A 23,297-nucleotide genomic window follows, 5' to 3' on the forward strand; every position below is an offset into this window, starting at 1 on the left:
GCTTCCAGCTCATCAAAGTGGACTTGTCTACGTTAGCGCCTCAAATCTAGTAACTCACAAACTTTTTTACGATTTATTTATTGGCAAAGAATATACTGTTTAAACGCGTGTAATGTATTCGCGCAATGTACTCCCGAGTGAAAAGAAATTGCGTGTGGCCTATTCCGTACGCCCCATCTGTAACTCTAATGATCCGCCGGTTATCCACCCTACGCATGCCAGCTGGCGCAAGACGGGTAATTGCAGATCGCAGGAAGAGGCCTTCGTCCTGCAGAGGACATAAAAACAGGCTGATGATTATGATGGAATGTGTTGCAGTATTCACTGTGGTTTGTGTTTCCTAAGTATCATCGTTTTACACGTGAGAAGCAAGTGATAGAGTTTTTACAATTAATTAAAATGTGTCAGTCTTCTACAGTAATATATGTATGATCAAGGACTGCAAGCAAGCAGACTGGTGTAGTAGATAAGCTTTATGTTGTCATAAAGAGGTGTTCGACCAGGGAAACATTAATGGCGGGATCTTGAACTTTTTTGAATATGTGATGAATTTGTACCAAATAATCCACACATTCCGTGTGAGTGAGAAGGTTGTTGTCCATTGAAGTTGCCATCAGCGAACTTTTACAGCGCCAGGCACCTGGGCTGTCCAATAGTTTGCTGATCCACAGTTTAGACCAAAACGGGGAGCTGATTTCGCTAGCCTTTAGTTTGTTGACCCGCAGTTTGCTGTACACGAGTTTTCTGTCCTTGATTATTCTTGATTCCATGACAGCCGTAGCAGGGTTTGGGTGTTTCGGGATCTGAGGCGGAGGGAGAAAAAGCGCAAAGGTTGTCAGATAAAACAATAGGACACATTTTGTATGAAGAGACTGTTTCTATTACACCAGGAACCATGGTAATTCTTATGCATGTTGCTTAACCACCTAAGACTAAACCTAACTATTTCTACGTGTAACGTGACAGTGCTTATACAGTGACAACAGTCCAGGATCCTTCAAATTAATTTTATCAGTGCGAACTTGAGCCTGCTTGGGAAACTTATGCAGCGGTATGGCGGGCAGCCACCGTCCAAGATCGGCGCGCCAATGACCCCTGTGTCGATACTGAGGCCAGTATTTATACAAGTAAACACTAAGTTAAAAGCATTCGGAACGAGCACACTAATGCAACGTGCGAACAGCAAACTGATAAAGATGACATACGCACCGGTCCAGCCTGGAAACAAACGCGATAACAACTTTGTCATGGGGGCCCCCAACAACGACAAGTAGCACTACGCAGCAATATACATGCAGCAAGTAGTCCTCACAGTACATAATTTCGCTTGACTTTTTGATGATTGCAATGCCAAACTAATTAAGTATGAAGTTACTTCGATAGTAGGCTAACAGTTTGACAGTGGGGTAGCGTTCATCTGTCGAGTGAACTGACGTAGCGTTCAACCTGCATATGTTTCCGTTACCTTTGCAAATTGCGCCACAGAACAGGAACGCAGAGCGCCTTCTGCATGTCTTCCTACATTCTACAGAGACTACGCTGACCAAATGATAGGGTACCGGAGCAGCGACGGCTGATCCAGGGGGCAAGCGGGGCGACGTGAACCAATGGGGCGCTGAACTAAGGGTTATACCCTACGTATTGTGCCCTATCTCCCCCCCCCCCCCCGCGCCCAATAGAAATAAATGTTTCCCTCTCTTCTACAGCCTTCTTGTGGTGTGGCGCTATTTTCATCCCATCCAAAAGTCAGCCATCCAAAAGTCAAATGGTCCAATGTTTGAATCTAGAAATTGCCGAGTTAGCTATGTCTTTGTTATTTTAATGCGATAGCGTTAAGGGCCCCGTGTCGCAGAAAATCCGGCGCCGGCGTGCGATGTCGGCGTTGGTGGCGGAGAAAATTATCCCCAACCACCCCAACCGCGTAGGCCCTCCACGTGGTGCAAGGTTCTGGTGAATAAAAATTTAATTTATTCGACTTTACCATTTGGCGTCGGATGCGCTGTTGGATGTTTACCATTCAGCGCTGGATTGTAATTTGAATGTGCGAGAAAACCTAATTATGCTACGAGGAAACTCAAACACAAACCCCTTTTCCAGCATTTCTACCAGACCTACAGCCGCGCGCTCGGGTACTTGCGAAAATGATATCCAGATGGCGCTCGCATCCTAGGCTGGTCAAATTGGGACTTCGCCTGCTAATTCGTTTTGGACACACGTGCGCGTCAGGTGCAATAGCAAACAATTAATAAAATAATTTAAGAAAGTGCTCGGCCTTCACATTTTAATATAACACCACTTATATAGCCCCTGACAAAAACGTCTTTCCATCAATGCATTTCTGTTTCAAAGTGAAGCGGACTTTAAGGGGATCGGTGTAAGCTGGGTCTTTGTAAGCTGGCTTTCCCAGGTTTAGCGTTGCAGTGAATGAAGCCCACTTGCTAGATTCGAACGATGCGATTCGAACGGGTCCCGATAACGCTATCGCGTTCTACTCTTAAAGGCTAAGCTTATAGCATCGTCTAAATGTTTTTCCATTTCAATTTTCCTGGTAGTAAGTATCCCGTGGGATTGAATACAAAGTAGCGGACACTTACAGCATTATAGCCTTTTCAACTGTGCTATTTGCCACAAATATCATATGCACTCTGTGGAACGTGCGGCGTTATCCTATTTGCTAAGTGCCAAGTAGAATTCAGGAAAAAAATATTCCCTCTTCTGAGCAGTACAGCTTATCTCTTAAACGAAGGCACATGCTATAGCATACTTGATTGCATGCTTCGATCACATGAACAACGCCGTCTTCGATTTCGTGCTGTACAGAAACCGTAAGTTCAACTACTGACCAAAATTTGTTTCTTTAAGGGTATTTTAGTGAACTTCATCGATGCAAATAATACAGCACTCAAAAACACGTTTGTCAAACAAAAATGTTGCACTTGCACAAACATTTGCGAGTCAGAAAAGAACACGAAAGGGGAACATTTAATAAATGTTGATAGATTACAACTCTAAAAGAAGAAGTATGGAGGTGTACCGTTAATCGTGGGGGATAAAATGGGAACGGAAGCAAAAACCAAATAAAAATATTAAAACCACAATAAAAATTCACCATTAAATCCTAGTGATGCCATAGATCTTCAGAAGGTCACCCTAATCTTCAGAATACCACTCTAACGGAGCTGACGGATAGTTCGAGAAGGGGGGAGAAGTTTATGCTGTCACGTGACTGCCACGCGCCACCGGTTGGTGTGGCCGCCCTGCCGCAGCTGCGTTTTGCCGCCGGCGGCTCACCGCGCGCGTTTTGCCGCTAGTGTCTACGTGCCATCAGGGAAGGGGCGGGCGAGAGCCCAGAGAGAGTCGGTGGCAGAGGCCGGCAGGGCTGCGTGCATGCGCCGCAGTGGGAAAGCGGGAACGCGCACGCACAATCTAGGGTGCCTCGATGCCTTCCTCGCCCACCACTCCCCTTCCACTGGGAAGTCGCGTTTGCTCTCCGCCGTGCGTTCGCTCCCCGTGAAAGCACGCGTCCCTCGCCCTCGCGCGCTTTCACTCGCACATACAGCATGCAGTTTTTTTTTTCTATTGCCCGACGCGGCGATCAAAAGGTGAGCCCTATACAGATTGGCTGTAAAACTTGTCTTCAGGTGTATTTCACTTATTTGTGGAACTTAGCACAGATTGTGATTGCGACTTAAGTTTGAGTGTCATTGTGTGATATTTTTAAAACTGTGACTTTAGTACGACGTCATTAAATGTAAAAATGAGGAGCCGGTGCCGTAAATTTGCCCTAATTACAAAATATTATTTACTTACTCAATATTTCGGGGGATGGAATGTAAATTAGCTTATTTGACAACGAAAAATCTTTCTAGTGCTTCTTTGATATTTCTTTGCATGGAGTGACTCTACGCCACCTTAATATATTAGACTGAAATGCAACATCTAGCGAGGATAAAAATTCATAGCTCACAGCGCGTGTTGATAGATTAACAAGTTGTATACATATCCAGAAAATGCAGTATTAGGTGCTGCATTTTACCAATCTGATTTACACTCGGACACATTTGCCCTACGTTAGAGAACAGAGGACTGAATTGATGAAACCTGCAGAATTGGTGAAACATGCTTGAAGTTGCGAAACCGAAGGAATTTGATTGAACCTGTAAGGCGTGCGTGAATATTTTAGTCCATTTTCCTAAGATTTCCAGTAATGCGACGCGATTTGATATGTGCAGCTACTGTTGTAACACCACGCCTATCATGAATCAAATTTGCAAGAGAGTGCTGATATTTATGCCACTATTTCAAGTTCTCCTGCTTGCTTATGTCCACTGAGCAATTCTGTGCAAGAATTCCAAACCTATTGACACTTTATGACGCATTTTGCTGCGTTGTGTATAGATTTCTTATTAAAAGTATAGCGAGAGACTCCTTTTCAGAGCGTGTATTGCAACGATATTCGATAATTTTGGAAAACGAGAACAGGTACCTACTTTTTATGCTAGTTTCCTAGTCGACTACAAGCTACGACGAGCATGTTCTGGCTGGTCACAAAACCATTGTTAACCTTCACAAATAATCGTGCCAACACTACCGTAGTTCCTGGTATACTGAAGATAAGTGCGATATAGGGGGAAAAATCCAACTTTCGTAGTTGTATTTGTTGTTTGCACTTATAATACACTGCTTTAACCTCAAGTATTTCCTATTTTCGATTAGGGAATACCGAATAAAGCGCCGTACTGTGCTTGTAGTGTTTTCCAGCATCCCTGAAAGAAAATAAATACACGCCGCACCCTTTAACGCGTACGTCAATTTTAGGTACCATCACCTTACCATTCACACTGGCACTGGACGGGACATTGTCCTAACGTATCGACAGCCTTGTTCACGAGTCCGCAGACAACCACAAATTTAGGCTGTACACTGAAGGAAAAGATTTCACTTACGACTGCATCTTTTCATGCAAGCTTCATGCGAAGTAAAAGCGTTGTCATTTTTGCCACAACTTTTTCCCTTGATTAGCAGACAGGAGTTTATCTTCGGTTCAAAGTAAAATCGATACAGTGTGAATAAACACACTCCTGGGCTTTGCGGCAGGCTGCACACGATTTTTTGCTGGCCTGGAGCTGCACACAAAATGCGCATAACAATAGCAATATTAGAACTCGGTGGATGAATAACATAATTACATTATAAGAATAAATGATAATAATACTTTTATTCATGAAAACAAGTGATACAAAGTGCCAAGCCATTAGGAAAAAATTGGTCAACAAGCAAATTGAAGGTCCAAAGGCAGCAGTCGGCAAATTGCTTACAGATGAAACCGATAAAAAAAGCAGAAAAGGAAGAATAAAAGTGAGAAAGGAAAGAGAGAGTAAGAGCATATAGCACATATATCTCATTTAAACAAATTGACCAGTGCTGACTAAGCAATGGTCATTATACAGAGCTCGCATAAGCTTCACCTTATACAGCGCAATAATAAGTGTTGTTTATTTTTATCTTTACGGCTATGAAAAATATTGGGAGGTGAATGACTTGCTGTAGACATATCCTATCTGAAATACGCGCTTTGAAGGAACTGCTCTTGTGTACCATTTACTGGTATTCTGTAAACCTGACATATATTGCTTGAAACGGTAAACGTTAAAAACATTCTGTCAATGTTTTGATTATTACAGAGTGAGCCATATGCACAACTTAGTAGCTTTTTTGTGTGTGAACGAGCGCATATCAGAACTGTTGAGCTTCAAGCAGTAAAACACAATGAAACTTGAAAAATAAAAGCAAACAATTGTGAAAATAGTGTTGCTCGTTTGTTTACATAAATTTAACCTCAACGGTAGCGAGCAAGCTAACGACAACAAAAGAAGTAGAAAAAGAGACAGAACTTAAAGTGGGCGAGTTCGTACTGATTGATTCTTTAGGTTGCGCGATACACACACGAACAAGAAAGAAGGTCTGGCTGGTATTAACGGCAATATTGTGCGCTCTCTTCAGGAATTAGTTGATGGAGAATTGTGAGTACAACAAATACTCACGTTTGCAAGTCTCCAGGCACTTTTTCTCACTTGCGAAATGATTTCCACCTCTGCCGCACGCACCATGGTTGAACATTTTACAGAAACCATCTTTAGGATCGTAATACCATGCCCGGGCCTTCGGTTTACAGCTGCCAGTATACGTTGTTGTGAGACACATCTGTTGCTTTTGTCCAAACGGTTCTGTAACGTTCAAATGCTATGAAGATATACCTCGTTCTCAATTAACACACAAGCTACTCATAAAAACTCCACCGAAATAAGAAATTAACAAACAATATAACAAAAATATTGCTAATAGATATCCGAGGCAAAGCGTGGAACATGTATACATCATAGACAGCCAACAACATCTACGGTACAGGCTCTAGTGATGAGACATTGTCCAACTGATATTACAAATGCCTGCAACAGCACAAGCCTCGCCAATTTTTGTAGAGGTATGCAAATAGTATTTTTGAAAACCCAACCAAATAGGAATGGAGAAGTTCCAGAAGTGAATCTAATCGAATCAAATATTTTATTGCGACAGCAATTATATGGACCCTATAGACGCATTTTCGCCGTCGTAATCACCGTGATGTTTAATATAAAGTCCAAGTGCGATAACATAATCACTACGCTCCGTAAGCTGTGTGGGCGACTAAAGGCGTGCAAGGGTGAGCCGCGGATGGTAGCTCGATCACGCGCAAGGCATCACGGGGCGGAGGGGTCTTCTTAGAAGGCGGCTGTGTATGGCGCGGCGAAGTGCGGCCGCTCGGGTTCTATCATGAAAGCGCTCAGCAATGGGTACAAAGTGAAGGTGCGCTGACGGCTGATAGCTTCGTCTGCGCTCTGTGCTCCCTGCTTCGCGCCGAAGTGAGAGGCCGCCCTAATGTAAATTCGATCGCTGCTGCGGCAGCACTTGCTCATGCCAGCGTTTTGACAGCGAGCGTCCGCAGTCATCTGGTGAGATGTGTTCACGTCTACATGTACGCGCGGGACGCCATGCTTGTTAAATTTAGTTAGTAGGAGAATGTTTAGAAGTTTACACCACCGATAAAATTGTTGTGCGTACTTCGCGTAGCTGTCTAATAATCTGCTATCTTAATAGATGATCTGCCTTTCGGACGGAACTGCGACTTTTTAAAAATAGTTTTCGAATGGTCTATCGCCTTCTCATCACTATTACCAAACAATTTTTACGTCCTGCGTTTCCCGATATTAGATGTTTTCTGTCATTACACTCTACATAATAAATTATACTTTATTGGAAGCACAATGGCAGCTGGAAGAGTAACACTGATTCGTTTGCCAACTCAGGGCTCTTCGAGGCAGCCGCGATGATGCATTAACATGTAAAATTTATAAAGGTAACCTTGTAGGTAAATTATATTTGTGTATACTTTCGCATCTAAGCGAGAATTCTGGGTCGTCTGCAGGGACAACAGAGCGAAAAAAAGGACTTTTTCTGGATTCGGAATGGTGATGTCAGATGTAAGTCATGTAAGATGGTGCCATGATTGTGTATTGCAATTAAACGTGCTCACATTTCTTTCAATAAGGGGATACAGATGCTGCATAGATAAATAATATAAAACCGGACTCACTGACAAATGGCAGGAAATTGAAAAAAAAAATGCGATTGGTCGTGATTTTGACGGGAAAGTACGGCTCCCTGCGCGACGCAACTTGCTTTAGTAGGTGCAATCAGTATGGCTGACAGAAAAAAAGTGTTAGATTTCGTTTATTCTTCATGTCTTATTCTGCGCAATTAGTGAAGCGATAATTCAGAATCTACTAAAAACTATTAGCATTTTTCAATAGTACCAGGACCGAATGGGATGCGACAATGTTCTATCGATTATTCAAAAGTATGCAGTAATCGCACACACCTAACCATTAGTACCCCGACATCCTTCAAGCAGGATTTCTCAGACCGAAGGATTATTGCTTTTGCGTTGCGGCAACACTGCACCCGTCACCTCTGCCTTCTGGCCTAGCACCTTGTTCCTGGTCAAGTTGGCCTCGGGCCCTCCGGTGCAAACCACAACTGATTCCTTACGAGAAATTGCTGCTACTAGGGGTCGCCAAGCGTTTATTTGCATTGGCGCAATAAATTGAAGCGTCAAGTGCCATTGGTGGCCCTAGGTCTATAGAAAGGATGCTACGATGTAGATACGTATTCAGCCTCCCCATTTTATTCACGACGATAGTTATTTACTCTAGCGGTTACGAGGGAGCATCATTATCAATCGGATACGATACCACTACTCTAAGAACGGCTATAGAGCATGGCTATAGGAGCCCTTGGCGCATTAGAACGTGGAATAAACGTGGTTTCAGTCATTCACTCTCCTCACCAACTGTGAGTGGAAAATGTGCACAGCGCTGTGCCAGTGCTGTGTGTCAGCGGGCTCTGTGAGAAAGGCAGCTTTACGCGTCGGCCAGCTTATCTGTGCCGTTGTCGCGAAGCGCGTGGACAGTCGCGCGCATAGAGCGCATGTTACCTCGGCGCAAGGTCGCGCTATGTTCATTCCAGCTCTTGAGAGCATAGCGCTGACTTTCAGAGCTTGAGAATAGTCTTACGCTGCTGCTGCTTCTATGGTCGATCTTTAATTGCAGCTCCACCTACGTTTTTCTCCGCGAAACTAGGATCGCTGTGGCATCGCCTAGGTCATGTTTATTCGGCCAGCCGACTCCATTAGGCTGTTAGGTCTCTGTTTGTTATTTCATGTGAAGCATCTTGCCCTTCTCGCCAACTCGGCACTCACAGTCGTAGTCTAAACAAAGGTCTCACAATACAGCCTTTTGGACATTGCTGTCGGACTCACTGATACCATGTCCGATTGCCAGAAGCTTTTGTACCAACCAGGAGCCACATATACGTATGTTCACTATAAAGCTGACATATCAGCTAAGTGGGCTCTATGCGAAATGAGCGTGAGTATTTACTGAGATGCATTCCGAATATGGATACGGAAACAAGTCAGATAAGGCCATATAACTGCTATCCTGTTGCTTTAGCAATAGTGGAGCAAGTAGTATCTTACGTAGATATTTAGTACTGGTTTACTGTTCTTGTTTAATACTACGCCGGTAAAAGCTATGCAGCTCAGCGCCTGGACTTTCTTGCAGCGATGAAACCATGGAAAACCAGTTGATGGCCGGCAACGCTAGGGTACTTCCAATTTGAAACTAGAAATACTTGCGCCATTCGGTAAAAAGGTCACAGTTTCGCGCAAAAGGCGAAGTATTGATTGAGATAGCAAACTAGTGGGCAGCTATACGAAGTAAGGGTAGTAGTTTTATCGGTCGTACAGACTTATAAATATGCGGCAGTTCAAGAAAAGACACGCGCTGTATGAACACTTGTATTAGCATTTCGAATCCATTCATGCAACGTCAATGTCGATGTGGGTAATCAGCACTTATGCTTTCCTTATTCCTGCACACCGGCACCCTGTAAACCATCTGGCAGATAACTGAGCGTGAAGATGTAAGGACAAATAATTGAACGACTTAGAGTGGTTCCATCGCTGATGTAATAAGCGTCACAAGATACCAATGGAAATAGTAGCTACCGAAGGCATGTGCGTTCGTTTCGCCGACTGAATGACGCAAGAAAACCGAACGCCGAGGTACGACGAGCACTGGCAAATGCAATACTGTCAGAACGAGCGGCGAACGAGGAAATCACTAACTTATGGCAAAAACAACAATTCACATGGCACCATATGATCTTACATGCTATTGCGCCATTAAGCACCACATACATAAACAAGGCAAAAAAAAACGTATCACACAAATTATGCTTATCATGCTAAACTAATTCAGGGAGGTGCTGCTAAATTATTTAAATCAAAAGACTTTCATATCTGCAGTCCAAGCATTGTAACCTTTCCACAGTTTTTTACGAGACGACAGTTCTGCGGTTGGCCTTGAACCTTGCGTTTCGACTCCTGAAAAGTCAGCAGATGATCCATTGTTGATAGCCTAAAGATTCCAGAGGAGAAAGCGCAATGCATTTCTGCTGTAAAATTTAAGTCCTTCTATAAATCGACGCAAAACACGTGCCCCTATAAATATCCTTGCCCAATTTTTCTTCCATGCAAATGTCTTATTAACCTTACTGCAATACCCTTTACGTCACTGTAGGTATATGAATTAAAAAATAAAGGCATAGCAGTGGATATGTTAGCTGTGATTGCTGATTGGGCACTTGTGCTATATATATTATTATTATTTGAAAATTATTGCCGCTACATCATCATCATCAGCCTATATTTATGTCCACTGCAGGACGAAGACCTCTCCCTGCGACCATTGACCAGTGACCAGTCCTTGCTGCTACAGTGACGACATATTTTGAGCCACTCTTATCACCTGTTAATTCTGTCGAAAACGTTTGCGCAATGAAGCCACAAGATGGCAGTTTCGGGCAGAAAGACACACAATAGCAGTGAACATTCTTAAGTAACAAGGATTTCCTTCTTCAGTCAAGATCTTCCATCAACAATTCAATGTGTCACCCGGACTCAGCCTAGCTCGAGGCTATCCCAGCCATCCCCCTAGGTATTCGCACCACCTTCACGCCTGAAATTCAGGCTACACCCGCAGAGCCCATCTACGGCGAACACTTCCGTGTCACAGCAGAATTTCTTGCTGCACTACCATCCAACACCGCCACATCAGATACTACCGATTTCGTCGCCCGCCTCCGACGCACCATCGCAGCCCTCCGCCCATCCCCTGCAGCGCATCACGGCAAGCCTACGCTTTTCGTGTTTAAGGATCTGGCATCATGCACACATGCTTTCTCCCGCGATGCCGCCGTCCGCAGGCCTTTCCAGCCTCCTTGGAGCGGACCTTACGGGGTTGTCAATCACGACGACAAAGATTTCACCCTGTACGTGATCGGGAAGGACGTCAGCGTTTCTGTTGGCCGGCTGAAGCCAGCATACATTACTTCCGACGAACCAACAAACCCCAGCGCACTCTCAGGGGTGCATCCACAACCATCGACATCACAGCCCACTCCAGTCACAACACGTTAAGGATATCGGGTATGCTTCAAGGATCTTTACAAGGCCTAAGGGTTTTCCACTCTGCGGGGGGGGGGGGGGGGGAGTAGAGGGGGGGAGAGTTTATGCTGCGACGCGCTCTCTGCCATATTGTGGCGCAGCCTCCACCTCGTCACCCTCCACCCTGGCGGAGCACGGCTGCGTGCTGCTCAGTGGCAGATAAGAAACACCGCCACCACAGTATCACCACCTACCACCAGTGAAAGGCAGATACAAAACACAAAAGCAGGATGCAAGGCTTGAAAAGGAGACTGGCTGACCGGATGCGCGAAGCGCCGGTACGATTAATTGCTTCTGCTTTGTATCATCGCCTGGTCGGTCCGGAGCTGCCTCGGGAGTAGTGCGATCTGTTGTTGAAAGGCCTCCTGGTCGTCCATGGCGATGTGTTATGACCGTTGCCCAGGTAACCAGTATGGGATGTTGCGTCGGTTGAGGAACGAATCCCAACATAGAAAAAAAAAAAATAGGGGCAGCTTCACACTAACTGGTGCGAGGACTGGGCAAACAGCAAAGCCCGTGGCTCTTATCTAGCTTCAACTTTGCTTTCCTTTACTTAACATGGTTTTGCTTGGCTGGGCTATTTCTTAGCTTTACCTTTGCTTAACTTGGTTTGGCTTGGCTGGTTCTTAGCTTCGTCTTTGCTTTCTTTTTCTTAACTTGGTTTGGCTTGATTGGTCTTTAGCCAAACATAGCCAACCCCGAGTATCGGTGGTGCAGTATCGGTAGTGCAGAACGCAGCCGTGCTTCACTGGGGTGGATGATGACGAGGCGGAGGCTCCGCAGAAATGTCGCAGAGAGAGCGTCGCCTCAAGTTTATGCTTCGCATCGCTTACTATTGTACTATTCTTGTGAGATGAGTTCTTTGAAAAACTGACACACATGCCAATGCTGTCTAAAGCATATAAATTTCTTGTCAAAATATCAATATAACCAGAAAATTTACTTACTTAAACACGCTTCTTCACACTTTTGTTTGGATATGAACTGGTTGAATCCAACGCCACATTCGTTCTTCTGGAACTGCAGGCAACTGCTTTTCCGGTAATCATAATGCCAAAGATTTTGTAAGGGTAGGCAGTTACCAAGATTCGGCGGCTTCATGCACATTGCTCGCGTTATTTCAGGCATGGCTGAAAAAAAAAATGCCGAGTAGGACTGTCAAATTACCAATTATTCGGAATCCACGGAAAAGACGGAGAATGCGGGAGATGGAAATTCAAGACGAAGAGAAACGCGACAACAAGATGAGAGCAAGAGCCAACGTTTCGACAAGTGGACTTGTCTTGTGCTGAAGAAGACAAGTACACTTGTCGAAACGTTGGCTCCTGCTCTCGGCTTGTTCTCGTGTTGCTCATCGTCACTTATTCGGAAGTAAAATACATGGCGGGATAACTACGAGTGCGGGAAATTTGACTGGCTTTTGGGTCGCCCCGTATCAAACAGGTACGACACAGTAGGTAAGACGCAGTAGTAAAAAGAAGGCACTATAAAGACAAAGAACCCATTTGCCTAAGAATCCGGAATACAGCATATCAACATGAGAGCTAGCGGCAGATATCGTTAAGTGATACTAGGTCAGCAGGTCAAGCAGGCCTGCAGTATGTACAAAACACGGCAAGGGCGCCATGGGTTCAACAGCCGCAGGCTTCCGTATCAAACATACTAAAAAAATCCGCAAACTAAGCAATTACGGCTTGTGCATGCGAAAGCATTATTGCCCACTTGAGCGTCACTGAGCGGTCCTTAGAGTCATAAACTCTTCGCGGGCAAGTGATCACGTTGAGACGCTTGGCAAGGCCTCCTTGGTAGCACAAGGCCGGTGCACTTCGATCCGTGACGTCATGCTATCTTGCCCGAGTGCAATAGAATCTAATGGGGACGTACTCGAGTAAGTCGCGGTGATTGTCACGTCTACACTTTCGTTACGCCGGGCTTGGAAGGCACTCGGCTTCCGATCGTGAGACCGTATATTCGAAACTCACTACAGCCAACGTTTTTGCTTTTAAACTTATTCGTTTTCCTTACACATTAATTTCTTCATAGCGATTACGGAGGTGAAGTTAGAACGCAGGCGCGAGCTTGCGCTGGCAAGGAACGCGCGGATAATAAGATTTCCCAGTGCGAGGGTGATGCGGCGTCGAAGCGATGCCCTCTCCCTTCACGTAACGCCTGGCGCGCTGGCGACGCAGCAGGTGTTCTTATTCGCACGCTCTGCTCCATCGAGGCCACGTGATCGAGGCGCGCTTGTGACGTGGCGTTGCAGGCAATGGTAATTTAGGTGCCTTTGTTCGCTTGTCCAGACGACTGACGGCGGCTTATCGCTCAATGGGCCATTTGATGCTCTCGATATCAATAGGTTAAAAAAATCACAGCATATCCACGGGGTGAATGATGATGAGTGGGCGAAGCTCCGGAGGGAATCATCGGATCTCCCGCTTAAGGGGACGCTAGCACAAACGCGTTAGAAACGTGCAGTACTCTCTAGTAAGGGGGAGCGGCCACAGCGTCTTACGCAGCCATTTACACATGCCGGAACGTGCACCGCGTTTGCCGACGCCATCACATGACTGCTGAGAGAGTATACCCCCCGTATTCATAAACGCTCCTCGACTTGAACTTGACTTGCCACCGCCTTGGGCAGCGCGTTCGAAACGCGTTGAAGGTAAGGCGGAGAGGCCACAGCGTCTTACACCAGCTTCTTACACGGGCCGAAACGCGCTAGCACAAACACGTTCGAAACGCGCTAGAAACGCGGCCTTTCGCTAATGTTGGGTATTTATTGCCATCGTGGTGCGTGTGTCTATGTGCGCTTCGTGGCGTAGTTGTTAGCGCCGCGCGTTCGGAAGCGAGGGGTCCCTGGTTTGATTCCGCGCTACGGACACAACTTTCGGAATTTTTTTTTCATAAAACGCCGGGCGCGTTCTCCGGAAGCCGGAAGCTGGCTTCCGGAACCAGAAGCGGAGCCGGAAGCGGAACCGGAAGTGGAAGCGGAACCGGAAGTGGAACCGGAAGCGGAAGTCGGCTTTCGGTTATACTATACGTATTCATATATATGTATATATGGGTATACATACATATACGGACACACAACGCCATCTATTGAGCAATTCATAAAATCTCACCAGGCACTACCTTGGAGGTAAACAATGGCTGCTACTGGGAATGAGAGACAGCAGAAGTCGGCTTTTAGCTAACACTTACACTTCTACTTCTAATAACGTTTCCTACTGGAACATGCCAATGGCTGCTAATGGGGAATGAGAGACAGAAGAATTCGGCTTTTAGTTAACGCGCACGCTGCGAATTTTTTATTGTTCAACAACGCACAGGAGAAATCTCCCACCGGCACCACCTTGCAGGTCAAAGCGTAAGACTGGTTGCGCACTACGACTACGACGAGGGACGAACGGGTGCCGCTTTAAGGAGCTTCGCCCCTAAAAAAGTGCAGTGAGGTTTCACTCCGTCAAGGCGGGTTACGCGCAAGCGTTTACGGACGCCGCGAACATACACATCGAGCACCGCGGCCTCGAAGCAAAAACGAAAATGGCTTGAACGCCGCAACTATCTTCGCCACGACCAGGCACCTGCCCCCTCCGGCGCTCGCGTCCGCCGCGGAGACAAACACAATTTCGCCACTTTCACAGCCAGGGCTCGTACGCTTGCGCGTGAAAAATTTATTTTCCTCACTGGGCGGGATATAGGAAAGGGGGTGAAAATCAATTCATCTTTTATATAAGAGGCGTATTAGGGGAACTTCGCTAAGCAAAATTCACGGCGAGGCTTAAATGAATGCCTTACGAAAATTGGGAAGAATGCAAAGTTAATTGAAGATTTAGATGTGACATTTTGCTTCAGCGCACTATAAATTATTTGCACGTTGCGGACAACGCATATAGGGTATTCAATGAAACGATATATCCCATCCTTGACAAAGTGCTTAAAAAGAGTTCATCATAGAAAGCAAAATTGTGTCTCGCGTTTCCACCATTCGTTTTACCACTGTTTACACTCCAAATAATGTTGCGCTTAAAGTTCTAGCACCTGTACATCAAAAATCGCAACTTCTACAGTAAAAGTAATAAAATATAACGGAAAAAAGACTGACTAAATATAAACATGGTTATGTCCAGTAAATAGGAAGAAATATTTCCTCGTAACAACAATGTTGCATTGAATATTTGCATGATTTTACAGTAATTAAATACTAAAATTACCGCACCATCAACGTAGGTCACACCGATGAGAAGAAAGAGGCCGCTTAGAAGCTTCATCGTCCTGCGTCTGTACCGACGTCATGTAAGCAGTGCCGTCGCCTTCGAGAAACGGAGATACGTTGTAATGCTGAGGACAATTTAAAGACATTGTTACTAGATGCGTTGTTCGCTCCAGTGACCTCGAATCATAGACTCTCTTTGTGGAGCAAGCCATCATTGCTAACAATATTAGAAAAGTTTTACGTAACAGTTGTGCTTACTAGCGCTGCTTTTGAACAAAAGAAATCGTTGAGCAACGTTTTTGCTCATCAGTCCTTATGCACAACGACAACCTTATTCCATGTGGAGATGTCTCAGAAACTTGAATTTAGCGTATTTCAATGCAGCTGATATAACATCGCGATATTAATACTTTATTTCTTGTGTAGAATTTGTACCTTAAGAAAATTGAGAATTTCCTAGAGGTCACATAAATAACAAATATAATGCCATTCCGGATCACCAGCGAAGCTGTGTATGTGTTGATTGACCGTTGCTCCGGTGAAACGTTCCATGTTTGTGGGATCAGGGCCACATGGGCGGTTCGCATTTCTTTCTGCCTTGCGGTCCTGGCGGGCAGCATGCTTACCTTTAGCGTCCGCGGCTCGCTCAGCGTCGGTGGTCTCCTTCCGCCGCCCCCACGTCCATTCCCTTTTCTCTTCACGCCGTCGTCCTTGGTGGGCACGCTGTTTTTTTTTTCAGACCATACAACATGTGGCCTATCCATTTCATAGTCAGAAGAGAAGTGAGCAAAGGAGCCTACGTAGAGCATGACATCAGGAGACAGAAGACACTCAGGTTGGCAGGCACTCGTTTGAATACGTCGCGATGACATACACGTGCATGGTGCGAACGTAGACATGGCCGACGCGGGTCAGTGTAGTATCTGTTTTTTCAGCCTAATGTCTGATACGGGTTGTATTTGGACCCAAGATATGAAACTTATTTTTGCAAGTTGCCGGAGTGCTTGAAGCCTGCTTTACCTCCGCCGTGGGTCAGTCCGGTAGTGCGCGATCGTCGGGATTGGCCCACGGTGGAAAATTTCTCTGTCGATGTGACTCGATAGAGGGATGTAAAAAAATTTCAGAACCTAGCCCTATACAGATTCACTGTAAAAAACATATTGAACATCCTCCTGTGCCTAGGTTCCAGCCAGGCTCTCGATAAACGAAAATCAGCTCATATAACTGGTGCAAAGCTTTTAGGTCGAAGAAGAATTTTATGATTGTACAAAATATACCTTGTTCATAATTGATGTAGAAAATGCTCAATTATGTAGCCTTTAACACAGTTCCGCCAAAAATGTATTCGCGAAATTAAATCGTATGGTTAAAGGAACCTTAAGTTATCCACAGTTGTGCTTGGAAGTATTTTATTTTGTCGTAACATGGAACAACAATTGTGAGGACTATGCTATAAGGATCGCCATCGTCGGTTTGCACACCTTTACGAAGTTTAAGGTTTCTAGCTCATATCAGGATCGAAGTCATTTTGTGGTCGTTACCTTTTTACAAAAGTAGAGAGCTTGAAGCAGAATTATTTTTTATCTATTTTATTTCGCAAGGAACTCCCCCCCATTACATTTCTATAAACCAAGAACTTCACTGAAGCGTTCTTAAACGAAAGTTAAGCTTAACAAAGAAACCCGCCGTGGTTGCTCAGTGGCTATGGTTTTGGGCTGCTGAGCACGAGGTCGTGGGATCGAATCCCAGCCACGGCGGCCTCATTTAGATAGAGGCGAAATGCGAAAACACCCATGTACTTAAATTTAGGTGCACGTTAAAGAACCCCAGGTGGTCCAAATTTCCGGACTTCCCCCCACCACCGCGTGCCTCATATTCAGATCGTGGTCTTGGCACGTAAAACCCCATAATTTAAGCTTAACAAAGAGCGGTGTTTTTGAAACTCTCCCCAACTTGTAGATGATTCTGAACCTAAGTAGCTAACATTTGTTTTGAATCGGCAGTTTGCCGAAATAAACATGAGTGTTGAACTGTTACTAGGACAAGACAAGTGTAATTGGAGATCGCAGGGAGAGGCCTTCGTCCTGCAGTGCACGTAAATATAGGCTGATGATGATGGCACACGTGGTATAAAGGTTATGAACAGGGATAAGGTGCCTCAGAAAGGGTGGCCAACGTTTGCATAGGAGGACTTACCTTGGTGAAACAGCGGTCTTGTCATCCTCGGCAGGTTAGTAGAGTGATGTCACCGGCGGTAGTTGTCGGTAGCGGCTAGCTGTAAAGGGAGGCACTGAAAAGAAAATGAGCGCTGTCGCCTGACGTCTCTAGGCGTGGCTTCTAAAACAAGGGGACAAGAGCGGGAAAGTGGGAAGGCGGGCAAGAGAGAGAGATAGTGAATGCAAGAAATAAATAAGAAAATAAAAAGAAATAAAAAGAAAAACAAGAAGGACATAGGAGGGTGTTGGGGGAGCGAGATGTTAGGGAGCCCTCAAGGGGGTCGTAGGCGCGTTCCGTTTGTGGTTTTAGAAGAGTCGGTCATTGTGCCAGTAACAAAAAGACATGAGTTGATAGAATGGCTTGAGTAGCGTCGCAGCAATGCGTCGGGTAATTTTGCTGGTGCTAAGATAGCGACACGGAGTCTGAGAGCAATGGTTGGGGTAGTTGGAAGGCAGCTGCATCGTCTTTCAAGGGACGTTAGACTTGTTACATATGTGCCGCTCTTCGACAAACCTTTTTCACGCACACATGGATCACTGCCGATGCGGGACTAGGTAGGTAGACTAGATACGACTGTGCAAAGAAACTATTTTGTACCGGCTTCGAGCACAGGGCATTGTGCCGGCTTGGAGGATTTAGCATTGAAGTCTTCAATGGTCGTCTTTGATGCCAGTATGGGTCACATTTATGTTTCTCCTATTCTGGGCGGAATCGAACCCACATCGCAAGAGTTACTCAAGGTCAGCAACCCGACGCTTAAACAAGTGGTGCCACGAATGCACTGGGTATGTTCCGCTGGTTCGCTGAGTATGGTTCGCTGAGTATGTGTAACTCAGTGGGCCCTTTGATGCAACGGTGATGTGTCCCTGCTGGCTGGGTGCAGCATTTACAAAGGCCTGTGCATTACTCATCCGCCCGTGCAGAACACATTCCATGAGAAGATATCAGGGGTGTAGATCTTTAGAACACCTCCCTTGTATTTGTGCCCCCTATGGCAACCAGGACCTTCATCTGTGTCCCGCAATAAATCACCTTGATTACAAATTATTCTCGGCGACCAGAGTTGTCGACCACAGCTGTCGCTCTCGCAAGCTGCATTTCATGATGTATATAGTCCTGAGTGATCGGCTGTAGTCTGCATGCGCATATTCAGTGAGGTAAGTTCAGCAATCTCATTTCTTTATTTTTTTTACATTGCGTAACCAGATTTACATTGCATAGGGTGGCAAATGGTGTATGCGTCGGTGTTGCCACCCTGTTTTTTCCTTCCCTTTTCTACCTCTCGCTCTTGCGAGTGGATTTTGTGACTGTGCTTTGAAAAGTGAGCATATGGCGGAATGCTTACAGGTTTCAGGTAGATCCGAAATCAACCGAAGATATCCAATATTTTCGCAGCTAATAATAGTCCTGTATCAAAAACAGCGTCCACGTTTACAATTACCTGAAAGAATCCTACCCCCTGCTCAAATGTTTGGTTAGCCCTGGAAATTCTACCAGATTTCTGGTTTACTTATTGACAATGTGAATCGTAAACGGTTACCAAGAGTTATCTTGTTTTTAACTAAGAGCTGTTAACACATACCCACAATGCCACATTAGCCACATATCAAGTCGGTAGCACACACTATGAAAGGAAGAAGGCGTTCCTGCAATTAGCTAAGAACTGAAAAATCTGAAAACTGGTCTTTTCCTTACATACGCATTTGGACCTTTCTCGGCTTCCGACGTTCTGCTGCGGCTTATAGAGTTCTTTCTTTTTGTAGAATGTATAATATTTGTGAAAACCTAACATGAGCCCAAGGAGCCCAAAATTTAATTGTTTTAACAGCTGGATAACAGTGGCATATAGACACCCCTATGTTGGAGACGACGAACCGCACGGCGCGCTGGGAGTCAGCTATGCTCAGCTCCACAGTAGAAGAATAACTCTAGGCAGTCCAGCCAGCCGATGAAGCAGCCCGAACCCATGGGCTCTCGACCGAAGCCTAGGTCGGCGCTACGGCCCGACCCGAATTACCTATCAAAAATGTTCAATCGAAACTTCAAATTCCCTTGAAGCATTTGTTGTATGGGTCCTTGGACAGAGTGGACCATAGATACAGGATATCAGGGCCAAACGAAAACCAGGTTTATTTTGGCTACGTCAGCAGCTGCGATCAGTGCCAGTTGACACTTGCGCGAGCGCGCGCAACTTCAGCCCATGTGTCTCTGCCGCTACGATAGTGACGATGCCTTGTCCATGCATGGTGCAGCCAAAGAATTGGCCCGCATACAGGGGGTAGTGCCTACGAGTGGATGAGGCAGGTCGTGGTGCAACAAGCGAATGCACTGTAGCGCACACCGCTTCGGCAGCGTATTCGGTCAAGTAAAGGAAGTCGTAGCGGCGCCTAGCAGGCTGTGGCGGTTGATGGTCAATGTACGCTTACATGCGGGGCCTAAACACATCGCTGTAAGGGCGCGCATCAGTGTAATGGACTATGGTGTTACTGTGGTGCTTCGCCACACAGTATAGGTCCAAAAACAATAGTTGAAGCGACTTGCAATGAGCAAACTGGCTCTCAAAACATGTATTGCCATCCGAGGATCCAGAGAAACGTATGGCAAACGAAAGGCAGGGAACATGGTATGCAAAACCGTAAAGTAATCCGTAGTTGGAGGCGGTTCAGATGCAGATTTGAAACAGTAGCATGAAAACATGCAGCTGTTGCTGAAACAAGCTGAACACTCGAGCGGCCCATGTCAGCATTCAACGCCGTGCATACGGAAAGAAGGTTGACGGGAAGATAGTGAATTCATTCCTAAAGCAAGTCTGGAGTCACGAACGCAGTCTGCTAGTGGCGGTGAAAAACTTCAACAAGGCCGTTGGACTGAGTGGTACGCCGTCGTAGGGAGTCGCCTGGTGCCGAGAAGACGCGCGGACTCAGGCTGCACAAACAAAATTTCGTTGTCTCCGTGCAGTGCCCAGTCGCCATAGCATAGGGTAATGAAATCTTATCGGCTCCGCTATCCGCTTCACCCTATGGCAACCTCAATGCTACCCAGCTACAGCACACCACTTCGTCGTCACTCAGCTCGAGCCAACATGTCTCTGCCAGAAAGACAATGGGGATGCTGAGACCATGGCGGAGCCACTAGATTTGGAAAGCATAGACAACATTGTCATTTCATCTCGTTTGATTTTTGTTACCAGAGGGCGCTAAAACATTACACGATAAGGCGGGCTAGCTGTACAATAAAAGCAATACTTAAAACAACTGCAAACAAAACTGCATAATGAGGAATAACATCACGTAAGCAATGTTACGACCTTTTGAAACCGGAAAATAGCAAAATAAACAAACTTCAACAAAAGTGTGCAATCATGAAACATGATCAGCAAATATGGGGAACCGCAAATAATAATATGCTTGCTCAAAACTAATTTGCAACAAGGTGGCGCACTATACGAATGTACTCTGTCGCCATACTAGCGACAAAAATGCGTTAAAATATTACACGAAAGGCGACGGTGTGAACTGTGATCCAATTCACACAGACCTGACTACGCTGAGACGAAGCCAGCGACAAAGAATAAAAATCAAGAGAGTGGCCTTAATCAGGGCATGAAAACGATCACAACAAGGCAACGGTTTGACGGGAAGCACATTGCGGGCTCAACGCTGAATCCTGGAGACCAAAGAGTTTTTCAATTCTTGTGACATTGTCACCGTAATCATCGCTGCGACGCAGGGGGATTGATGGCTTCAAACCTCGAAGGAGTACTAGAGTATAGCCTTCTGGGCTTGTTGGTTTCTTTTATTGATCAAGAAACAAAGCACGGAAAGAGACGCAAACGATGCTAGACGAGAGCGTGATAGCTCATCGCGAAGTGTTTTTATTGCTGCCGTGTTTTATTAAAATGTAATACTCGACAAAACTGGTTGTAGTACACTTCGAATCTATCACCGCTGATTATATAAGCTGCCTGTGTTTTTTTTGTGTTTTTTTTGAGACTGGCGAAGTAAATAGACAAAACATGCCGTCAGGTACATCAGCACGAGGGAATCTAGCCAGGAAAATCGGCCGTATAAACTTGTAAACATAGGCACATTAACTAAATTAGCAAGCATGGTGCCACGCGCGCAACAGCAAACATGAACGCATCTCACTCGACGACCGCGGAAACTCGCTGTCAAAACGCTGGAGTGAGTCCGTGCAGCAGCAGCAGCAGCAGCAGCGAGCGCATTGAGCTTCGTGCCGGCGCTTGCATCAACGCGATCTTTGGCGCGAAAACACAGGGAGGGCGGACTCTGCCACCGCCGTAGAATGGCTTTCAAGATACAACAGCGTGAGCGGACGCTCACGGCACGGAACGCGATCTCCACCACCCTCCCCCCGTAGCCTACCGGCTCGGCGGGAGTGCACGGCCGCAGTATACAGCGCGGCCCCTCCACCTCCCTCCCCACCCCTCCGGAGCGTTGTGCGCGAGCGGAAGACTGCGCGCTTCCTTCCCGCTTCCCGCCCTAGTGTGCGCGAAGCCGCGATTTCCGGCTCACCGTCGCATGCTTTCACTCGCACATAGAGCGTACGGTGCGCGGAGACGATTTTATCGCCCGTGGACTGTATACGAAACGTCACGGCGACGGCAGAATTTCGCCTAGAGTGTCCATATAATTGCCACCGCAATAAAATAAAGCATAAAATAGCCGTTCATTTGAGAAATTTCCTGTGGTACGGAATCCCCTTAGGGCGACAGCACAATTTTACCAAAGTGGAGACCAAGTGAGAAAAAGAAGCGGGTTGGTATAAAGTGGGGGGTTTGTGGGTGGGAAAAGAATGTTTTGAATAGCAATGTAACATTTGAAAGATATAACATTTACGGAAATAACATATACAATTGTTACTTAGCAGATAAATATATTTTTTGTTATAAAAGAAATTTATTTAAATATGAAATGCTGTAAATAACTGTTGATGCACGCAACCTTTTTCTGCATAATATAGGGAATAAGTACATAACATGGGACATTATGACATCAAAACTCATGAATATAAAACATTAATATCCACGAGGTAATCATTCGCCACTGTTACTTTAAAGGCACCGACCAAAGACTGTTTACCTTAGAGCCAGTATCTTCAATTATTGTTGCTGCATACGAAGTGATATAGTGCCCTCTGCAATATTTGTGAGAAATTCTTTTACTTGTACAATTGCATTTTTCTACGGAGAGCACTAGGCCTCTCTGATTCGGGCGACTAAATACGCAATGTAAACTTTTGTGGCGTTGCTGTCGCGACGTCGTTGTCCGCAAGTACACCTAGATTGCTTGTGTTTTTTAATATTTTTCTTACTGCCCGATGCTTAGGACGTGTTCCCTCCTTTCAGCTTAAGTACAACTTTCGTGACTCATAACACCATCGTTACGCACGCCTTATTCGTGCCGACGACGCTTTTTTCAGGCTATGACAACGGTGAATTACACACCAATGCCATCGCCATACTCTCCTGAACAACACCTACACGATGAACACAACGTGATTAGATAATCGTCTTCTACACTACTGCCTGCTGTGGCCACAAATATCATGATCTGTGTATCCCGCAAGGCGTTGCACTAATTACCATGCCCTAATGCTGCTCGCCGGACCAGTGGTATGCGCGCCGGAGTATCACGTTCACATTGCTATTTTTTTAAGCCTTCATATGGATCGTCTCCAAATGGTTTGCCCACATTCGTATGCAGCACCTTTGTTTAGGTCGCTAGTATGATACTG

At 45.6% G+C, this 23,297-nt stretch overlaps 1 protein-coding gene and 1 pseudogene across 1 annotated transcript; one reads left to right on the plus strand and one right to left on the minus strand.

The window, feature by feature from the left end:
- Nucleotides 1-675: 675 nt before the first annotated feature.
- On the minus strand, nt 676-15,485 carry LOC119459456 (papilin-like). The gene is made up of 5 exons (XM_037721228.2): nt 15,327-15,485; nt 12,055-12,237; nt 6,045-6,227; nt 4,947-5,126; nt 676-803 (listed from the first exon to the last, which is right to left on the minus strand). Exons 1-5 carry the CDS (start codon nt 15,376-15,378, stop codon nt 700-702), a joined length of 702 nt encoding a protein of 233 aa, XP_037577156.1. The 5' UTR covers nt 15,379-15,485; the 3' UTR covers nt 676-699.
- Nucleotides 15,486-16,220: 735 nt separating this feature from the next.
- On the plus strand, nt 16,221-16,397 carry LOC119459775 (U2 spliceosomal RNA; annotated as a pseudogene).
- The last annotated feature ends 6,900 nt before the right edge of the window (nt 16,398-23,297 follow it).

The sequence above is a fragment of the Dermacentor silvarum genome, chromosome 7 (assembly GCF_013339745.2).
Source record: "Dermacentor silvarum isolate Dsil-2018 chromosome 7, BIME_Dsil_1.4, whole genome shotgun sequence".
Classification (NCBI taxonomy): domain Eukaryota; kingdom Metazoa; phylum Arthropoda; class Arachnida; order Ixodida; family Ixodidae; genus Dermacentor; species Dermacentor silvarum.

What these genes read in the sequence shown, in the direction of transcription:
- LOC119459456 (XM_037721228.2), bottom strand. Translation starts at nt 15,378, where the DNA reads ATGAAGCTTCTAAGCGGCCTCTTTCTTCTCATCGGTGTGACCTACGTT. An exon ending in GTGTGAAGAAGCGTGTTTAA is followed by an intron (nt 6,228 to 12,054) that starts GTAAGTAAATTT and finishes TGAACGTTACAG; the next exon opens with AACCGTTTGGACAAAAGCAA. An exon ending in TTGCATGAAAAGATGCAGTC is followed by an intron (nt 804 to 4,946) that starts GTAAGTGAAATC and finishes CCTCCGCCTCAG; the next exon opens with ATCCCGAAACACCCAAACCC.